This window comes from Amia ocellicauda, chromosome 18 (genome assembly GCF_036373705.1).
Source record: "Amia ocellicauda isolate fAmiCal2 chromosome 18, fAmiCal2.hap1, whole genome shotgun sequence".
NCBI classification, from domain to species: domain Eukaryota; kingdom Metazoa; phylum Chordata; class Actinopteri; order Amiiformes; family Amiidae; genus Amia; species Amia ocellicauda.
The window spans coordinates 1,249,821-1,259,497 of NC_089867.1; the positions used below are offsets into that span (position 1 = coordinate 1,249,821).

At 34.5% G+C, this 9,677-nt stretch overlaps 1 protein-coding gene across 1 annotated transcript; it reads left to right on the top strand.

Moving 5' to 3' along the window:
• On the top strand, window positions 1-8,945 carry fbxo32 (F-box protein 32). The gene is made up of 9 exons (XM_066690909.1): window positions 1-258; window positions 1,306-1,418; window positions 1,520-1,569; window positions 1,661-1,753; window positions 3,512-3,605; window positions 4,985-5,169; window positions 5,375-5,557; window positions 6,001-6,144; window positions 6,660-8,945. The coding sequence occupies exons 1-9, from the start codon at window positions 146-148 to the stop codon at window positions 6,747-6,749; spliced, it is 1,065 nt and encodes a 354-aa protein (XP_066547006.1). The 5' UTR covers window positions 1-145; the 3' UTR covers window positions 6,750-8,945.
• The last annotated feature ends 732 nt before the right edge of the window (window positions 8,946-9,677 follow it).

The following is a 9,677-nucleotide window of genomic DNA, read 5'->3' on the forward strand; positions in this document are numbered from 1 at the left end:
AGCTGCAGCAGAGCACAGAGAGCAGGAAGAGAAAATCCAAGCGAAACAAAACCTTTTTTAAAATACTAAACCAAATAAACAGTATTTTTAATTTAGAAACTCAGGTGATAGATAGTTTTTCTTTTATAATTTGAAATCTTCCAAGATGCCATTTTTAGGACAGGACTGGAGATCCCCAGGACAGAGTTGGGTTAAAACTGAAGAAGGCTGGAAAAAATACTCAGATGAGAAAAACAACAATGTTGCTGAATTAAAGAGGTTAGTCGATATTGTTTCTAAGAAGTCAAAATAAATTAAAAGCTTTTACGACTGTATGATGAATTCCTATGTAAAAAACAAACAAACAAACAAAAACCCGTTATAATTCAGCTGCTATTAACTGCAGTTTTTCACAGGGATATCTATTTTTACATGGTTAGTCTGATCAAATGTACATTGTTTATTTAAATAAGCATACTTTTAATGAAAGGTAGGCTTTTAGATTCTCGGTTAATATTATTGTCAAAAAATATTGATCAAAACAATATCAATATATTAATATTGAATAGGCTAACCAATATCTAAAATCGAGCACGTTCTGTTGTTGTGATTTTCCAATAAGTTAGTTTGGCTTCAGTGGACAATACTGTGCAAAGAGCAGGTATATTTGTATGTGGCAGGTTTAATTATACATGTTTTGTTTCAAAATTACCTGTGTATTTTGCCTACACAGGAAAATAATTAAAACGAATAATCTATCGTTCCAAGCAGGCATTACAAAATAATAACATTATATTGTCTTTAACGTTATATTTTATTCTGCACTGTATCATTTTACATAAACACTATCCACCATCTCTAATCTATTCAGTCTCTTTATTTTGGAAACATTTTTTTTAAAGCTATACCCAGCAGATGCCTATTAATCCTCCCACTGTTTGTACTATTCATAGATTAATGGTTTATGAACTGCTTAAAAAGTGACTTTAAAGTTTCCTATGAGGAATTCCTTCGTGGTCTTGGGAACTAACTTCAAGTTTGATATAACCTGTTCAGATGTGATGGAGGCAAAGGGATTTTTTTTTTTTTTAGTACTGGAAGACAAACACTTTACTTTGAAAAACGTATGTGTATATGCAAACATCACATATGTGGCCTACAGTGTCATATGAAACCTAACCATCTCAAATCTCATAAAAAATGCACACCATCTTCTTTCAGCTATAATCTACCCAGCATGTAATCCACTTTGGTCATCAAAGTCTTTCTTGTTGAATGTCTCTGTGAACTACATAATATACTAACTATTATAATGGTCTTTTCCAGCTATTGTAAAAGTGAGGAGTTTTATAAAGAAAATATATTTCTTGCTATGAATTATGATGTGGCTGCAAAGAAACGCAAGAAAGACCTTCTGAATAACAACACAAAGATTCCTTGTAAGTGTGAAATTACTGTGTCCTATGAATTTCTAAAAATAGACCTTCGCATTAAAATACCTGAATCTCACCAAAATACACTTTAATGCCCCTCCCTACAGATTTCCATCGGGATAAATGGATATATGTTCACAAAGGAAGTACAAAAGAGGTAATGTCGCAATACAGCATTATAAAATCAAAGGTTATGTACATATATACTCAAATTAACAGGAGATTATTTTTTTTCCATTTGTCCCCAGCGTCATGGCTACTGTACTCTGGGAGAAGCATTCAACCGATTAGACTTCTCTAGTGCAATTATGGATTCCAGGCGATTCAATTATGTAGTGAGGGTAAGTAAAGGTTCATGCTACTTATTCATCTGTAACTTGAGTGTAGTAATGAGAAGTAGCCTATAAATTCATGATAATCACCTTTTACATTTAATATATATAGGCTTAACACCAACTCATGTCCCAAAAGCAAGATCCTAACCTCAGGTCTCAAGACAAGGTCACTAAGTACATTATTTTGATTATGATTATGATTATGATTTATTTATTAGCAGATGCAGTTATCCAGGGAGATTTACAAAACATAAGAGCATTATAAAAGTGCAATACAGTCTAGAATTACAGATCAAATACATGGTCCCTCTTGGTTGGCATTTAGACTTTAGAGAATCTCTAGTTGGAGTAGGTAGAGTATTTCAATGTAAATATGAGACGAGGAGGTGAGGGTCAGATTTGTTATAACTCTAATCTTCCACCAAGTGATAGTCTGCTGGTTTATTTTTCTTACTGATTTATATTGCAGCTTGAGCATTAAGCTTTTACATAGCAGCATAAAGCAGAAGCTGAGTTCCAGAAACAAAGATCAAACACAAGATTCTAGAGAATGTTAATTTATACAAATTTTATTGATGCTTTTGCTGAAAATAAAAATAAAAAATCTAGCAAAATGAAAGATGAATATATGTAATTATAAAAAAGGTTATAATAAAATAGGTTATTATAAAAATAGGTTAGCGAGGATAAACAAGTGACTGTTATTCCAGTCCATTAGCAGCCTGTGTTAACAGCTGAGCAGGGAGATGAGACCAGGGCTCATGAAACAGGACCAGCAAGTCAAATGATTCACAGTCTCTGCCAGTAATGGGGACTTCCAAGCAAGTCTTCTGACTTCACATCATTTTAGCCTGTGTTGCCAGAGTATAGTGACAGTAGTATTTCTGAATTTTCCTGCCAAGTTCTGCTTTTTACAACAATCAACTATGCTGGTTGCTCCGCTATGTAGGTTATAGTATTTTTTGCAGAAGCCATTCTAATATAAAATGGATATTAAAAATGTCAACAATATTCAGTAATAGTCAATAGTCAATAATAATAATAGTAATAATAATAATAATAATTTGGTAGACTCGGAAGTGACTCTCAGGGACTGTTTTGCAGGGGTGCTGATAATAATCACATGCTCAGGGCAGTGTTGAGCAACAGGCCAAGTGGCAGGCACAGTTTTTCTCCATGATGTCACTATGCAGGATGAAGGGCCAGTGGCTCAACAGTTACATGCCACTCATGCCTGCCTCAGAATGCTGTGCTAGCACAAAGTAACCTCCTATGAGGTGCTCCTTATCACCTGACATTAGTTTTTATATGTGATCAAAGCACAGGCTTTAAACGTGATAGTTTCTGGATTTTGTGTCCGTCCTGAAACATACAGTTTGCTCACCAAAGAAATATTAAGACGTTATAATGGCAGGAACTACAATGTACAAGTTAGTCCATGAGGATATTAAATCTAATTCATTTGTAAAGTATCTGAAACACCCAGTAGATTAAAATATTGGAAGGGGATGAGTGACCTTAACATATGTCAACAGTGGCAAGCCAGTCACAGGTCAAAAGTGGATAACTGCCTTTACACCTCTTGTTTTTTATTATCATTGTTGGACCTAGTATAAAAAACATTCTACTTCTGAACCTATCCAGACTAGCCTTTGTTTCAAAATAAAACCTTTTTTCTTCAGGGCAGCATAATCACAACTTAACTGATGGCAGGACAGAGTGTCTGGAAAGCTGACAGGTTTATATTTATGTATTTTTCTCTAGCTGCTGGAGCTGATTGCGAAATCTCAGTTGACGTCACTGAGTGGAGTGGCTCAGAAGAACTACATGAACATTCTGGAGAAAGTAGTTCAGAAAGGTGAGAGCTAACATTCATCTCTTGCTGAGTGCATGAAACTGTTGGCAAGAACTGGGACCTTCAAGAAATTCACTTAATAATGCTCGACCACATTTAGCAGAGGAATTTTATAATTGCCTTTTGTGGAAAGAATTACATTTGTGAGCAAACAAGGATTCCAGTCATACTGTAAACAAAGTGTTCTTTTGACTAAACAAAGAGAGGGTGTTTGGAAAGTTTTACAACCTAGTGGTTGATCAAGACTTTGAAACCACTTTGTTCTGCCAAAGAGCACAGGATGCTTAACACATTTAGTTCCATCACACACACACACACACACACATATATATATATATATATATATATATATATATATATATATAATGTCACATTCTTTTACACCAAATCTATATGCTTAAAATGACTTGGACCCTTACTGTAATTCTTTTAATTTTAATAGTTGTGATTCAGTGCTTTTTGTAACCATTATCTTTATAAACTTGAATTCTTTGAATGCACATATTTTACCTCAAATAAAATAAATAAATAAAGTATATGGTCAAGAACAAAATGTTTATTTTAAGACATAAAAACTGGGTAAGCACAGGGTAGCATTACTATTTGTATCCATTTACCATATGTTCTGACATTAAAAGTAATCAGCCTCAGTGTTTACCACTGTATCTTTCTCATAGTGGCATTGAATTTATGTTTTAAAAATAAGTGTGTTTTCTTTTCTGCCTTCACATCTGGCATTGTTTTAAGTACCTGACATGCTGGCACTGCTGCTTACTCTCTCACTGGCCCTCAGCCAGACATGCTGTGTTTTGAGAATGTCTTTGCAACTGAAATATTTTGCAAATGGACATTAATGTACTTTAAAGTTATAAATGCAGTTATCTTTCATTTCTTAATGCAGTATTCATACATAACTACAAAAATACACTCTTTATGTATAGAAATAAATGTATTTTTTTAGCATGAACTAGTATGACTATTTATGGACATTTTAACCCAAAATACATAAATTGAGTATGTTGAGCCCACTCCGGTTTCCTCCCACCATCCAGAGACATGCAGGTTAGGTTAATTGGCTTTTCTAAATTGCCCTGTGTGTGTGTGTGTGTGTGTGTGTGTGTGTGTGTGTGTGTGTGTGTGTGTGTGTGTGTGTGTGTGTGTGTGTGTGTGTGTGTGTGTGTGTGTGTGTGTGTGTGTGTGTGTGTGTGTGTGTGTGTTGCCCAGTGATGGACTGGCGTCCCGTCCTGGGTATATTCCTGCCTTGCATCCTATGCCTGCCGGGATCGGCTCCGGCTTCCCCCGCGACCCTCACCAGGATAAGCGGTTTTGAAAATGGATGGAGTATGTTGAGTCTTTGCTGACCAGAGTTATTGTCTTAACAGTACTAGAAGATCAGCAGAACATCCGAGCCATTAAGGACCTGCTACAAACACTGTATGTGTCCCTGTGTAGTTTGGTGCAGGACATGGGGAAGTCCGTGCTGGTGGGAAATATTAACATCTGGGTCCATCGCATGGAAAACATCCTTCACTGGCAACAGCAGCTCAACAACATCCAGATCACCAGGGTGAGAGCAATTCTATGTCATTGTTTGTATTTCTTTTATTTATTAATTCATTAAAAATGTCTTAAGAATTGCAAGGGTCAAAGCTGTCTATACCTTCAGATTATGTCACTGGTATTGCTACTGTGAGTGCCTGCAATAAAGGTAAATGTTTTTGTTAGGAGAGATCAATGAGACTTATCGTGTCTTTGCCTTCCTGCCTCGCCAGCCTACGTCAAAAGGCCTGACCCTTACAGACCTGCCAATGTGCCTCCAGTTGAACATTATGCAAAGGCTGTCTGATGGCAGAGACCTGGTGAGCCTAGGCCAGGTGTGTCCTGGCCTGAATGTACTTAGTGAGGATCGGCTGTTGTGGAAGAAGCTGTGCCATTACCACTTCACTGACCGCCAGGTAGATAGCACCCCTGCTGCTCACAACAGTGTTGCCAAGACGGACACTCACAGACTCTGCAATACATATTTTCACTGAAACAACCCTGTAATAATGTAATAATTTATCTCTATCAATTTTTAGGCAAAACTATAATAGATTTTCTCTATAATAGATTTTTATCTTGTCAGTGGCATTGTTAACATAATTAATTGGAATTATTTTAGTATTTTTGGTATGTAAAATGCCTGTTATTGAATACTAAAATAGTTGGTAGCAGATAGAGAAACAGTACATCAACAGTACATCAAGGATTTCATTATTGCATTTAATATTTTGCACAAATATATTTCAATTTCTAAATAAATATATATGAAATACATATGTATTCTACAAAATACATACACATTTTGAAACTGTTTTCACATTTGGCAAAATATTTATTTTTGTATTGTCTTTCCTAGATCCGCAAACGTCTGATTATGTCTGACAAGGGCCATTTGGACTGGAAGAAGATGTATTTCAAGCTGTCTAGGTGCTACCCCCGCAAGGAGCAATACAGTGACACATTGCAGTTCTGCACACACTGCCATATCCTCTTCTGGAAGGTGAGAGATGACACTGATTGATATCATGTTTTTTAAATGCACTGCATGCCTTTGTCAGCAGACTGAGTAACTGGACTAATTGCTTTGGCAGACAATTCTGATAATTCTTGTACTGTCATTGATACTTTTTCAAATCTATATTTCCCAAATATACATAATTTCAGATTTTTATTTTACAAGCACTTTGAGTTGCTTTCTTAAAATAAATAAGTCCTTTAAAAATATTTTTTTGTAAGGAAATAATTCAGTCTTTCATAGACTTCTGCATTTTATTTGGCAAAAACATTGCATTTGCTGTTCTTGACAAAGCAAATATGACTACTTACAGATTTAGTAGTTCAATGTCTATGTGAAAATATACTGTACATTCTTATTCAAATGTTTTCGTACAGTTATAAAACCAAACAAAAATCCTCCTATAGAAGTGGATCTGCCCCATGTTAAATACACTGAACACATTTTATTTTACCGTGACAGCTTCTTATTTGCAAATTTCTCTGTCTCTGTGCTTTTAGGACACAAACCATCCATGCACAGCCAACAACACAGAGGGTTGCTGCATTCCTGTTTCCCCACAGGGCTTCATTAATCTGTTCAAATATTGAGAGGCTATAAACACTAAATTGTACAAGTTTTTGATGGTGCCATGGATTTTTGGAAAGTTATGAGATGGGACTGATCATATGATGACAAGCTCTAAGCTGTGAAGGTGCATAGAGAATAAGTGACAAGAATTGGTGGCTGTTCTACATCATAAGAACAATAGAAACATGGACAAAAAGGCTGGAGACAATGGGACTGTTCAGAGAGCTGACCATAACGATTACATGCTCAATTACAAGTCATATACAACTTGCAGCCTATTCTTTTTTTTACACAAAATACTTTTTTTAAAAACATTGCTTATGTTTTTTTTTTTTAATTAAGGATCAAGCCAGTTTAATGTAGATTCCTGCATTTTTCCACTAAAATATATATATTTTGTGTAATATATATTTTATGACTGAAAGATATTTCTACATGAAAGAAATGGTAAATATGTATTATTCTATAACTCTAGTCTTGAAAGTATTTGTTAATGTTATTAGTTCAAACATTGATTAATAAATAAACATATATACATGTATAAAAAAAAAAAAAAAAAAGTAAGCCAATGATCTCTTGGCAGAGATTTTGGGTTTAAGTTTGGGTCTCGTTGGGGCTCTCTAGTCTTTACAAATTTGCCCTCAGTAACACTAGTTATGGCCCGTTTGGCTTGGTCCACACATTGAGCACTTTTCTGGATTATGCAGAAAAGGGTTAGGAAAATATGGTAATGTTCAGAAAATGTAGGTGGTAGTGTGATAAGTGCTGATTGAAATTAAGTATGCAAACCTATATTTTTAATGTAAATTTATTTTTTCACTTTTTTATACACTTGTTATTTGCTACAGTTTTTTTCCAAAATAATGTGATATATCTGTGTGTTTGTGTTTTATGTAGCATTGCACTTTCTGATGGTACAGTACCCTAAATGAATAGGTATGTCACTGAAGTGTGTTGAACCTCTTGAAACAGAAGTCGAAAGGTGAATACCGTATACTAACTGCATTGTGGTTTTATTGTTTTAAGCTTCTTAATTATTCAGTGTTTTTTAATTGAGACAGTGATGATTATTAAATGATCATTATTACATGCAGTTAAAAAAAACTTGAAATTGGTTGTGGCTTTAATCCAAGAAGAAGTGAGGAAACTGTCGATAATACTAATTTTAAGTATTACTTTTTTATTATTTCCATAAATGATAGATCCAATTCATACAGATCAAAGATTCTGAATAAACTTTGCAGTATTGCAGTATTAAAGCATGCACTGGAATGAGCCATGAGGCGTATTAGGAATTTATGCCTCTTTAAAAGTTTAAACATTAAAAATAATACCAGTTAAAAAAATTATATAACAGTATGTTAAGTTATACAGTTAACTTTTATAAGATTTCCATATCATGAGAGTAGATGTTAAAACCTCAGATTAGAACTTGTCTCTCACCAAGAAACACCTCAATGCATTTAATAGTTGTTTTTGAGGCACTGCATTTTTTTAACTGAACTGATTCAATGAGAAATAGTTACAGCTTGTGGAAGTGTACTGCATGTAAAACTAGGTGCAGACCAAATCAAAACTTTGGCCTGCCTGTCAAAATCCAGTACTTTATGGTGCATTTGCTTTTTAAGAAAAATCCTGTCAATCAAAAACCCGCTATCTGGTATTGTAATTGTAATTTGCTAGTGTCAATTAATTGCTAAATCAGTATTTGATATTAGTTAAAATCATCTGATATGTATAAAAAAGCATTGTATGGAAATGGTTAGTGTGTTTCTGTAAAAGACAAGTACAAGACAATGATATGTCATTTAATAACCTTGTTTTTGAAGACTGCCAAAATGGGATTACACATTTTAAACAATCCTTAATTTTTTTTAAACGTTTTTACATTATTTGTGTGTTAAGAATTGGTATAATCTAGGAACCTTTTTGTATTGTAACTTTGATACATTTTGTACTGCACAACTGCATGATGCTATTTCATTTTTTTATTGATTTCCCTTTTTTCTAGTTTAAAAAATGTGTGCTCATTATTTTAGTGCTGAAAAGAAATTTTATTTATCTCTTAAATGCCAGCTGTATAGTGATTTTTATGTTTATCCTCACATGGGTTTTATTTACCTGTGCCCTATGAATGGTGTCCTGTGTGACTGGTGTTTGTCCATCACAGTTCTGTTGAGGTGTACTGCTGGTTAAATAAACCATCACAAATACTACCACATTCTAAGGTCTGTTCTTTTGTTCACAATATTCAAATTGCTGCAGAAATCAATAACAATTTTTAAATGTTTCTGCCTTCTGGAAATATGTAAACAATGAGTTTAAAGTTGATTTATTTGGATCCTATTGTTGCCACCCCAATTTAGTTTTTAAATGACAATTCCAAAGTAAAATCTCAGAGACAGATTTTATTAATGGCACTGAAGCAAACATACAGACAACATTATACAAGCCAAAAACTAACATCGTTAACCCTAAATTAAACGTGCCTGTGCTTAGTATCTAATATGGTTTATGGAACATATTGCATAATGGTAGTACTAGGATATTACCTACAGATGCTGTCAAAACTGAATCAGCGTTTTGCCTTCATCACCGTTGCCATTGTTTTCCTTTACCTGGCTTATACCTCCACTATGTAATATACTGTGCACTAATCAGCGTTCATTGTGCCATTCAATCATTATTTACTTAATTCCTGAACCTTTCCCTTAACACCCCAACATCGATTTCTTCACAACGCCCTTTCTAACCCGTGGCCAGCTTTAGTACAAGCTTTCAATGATTGACGGGTCAGAAGGCTCTTCCCATTCGGTAATGACTGTCTTTCTTTTTCAGGGATCCGGTGTTATGACAATAACCTATTGTTACTAACTGCTAACACTGCCTCTTTCTCCACTTTATTATCCTTGAACTCTCTGCTGCTTTTGACACTGTTGATCATTCCA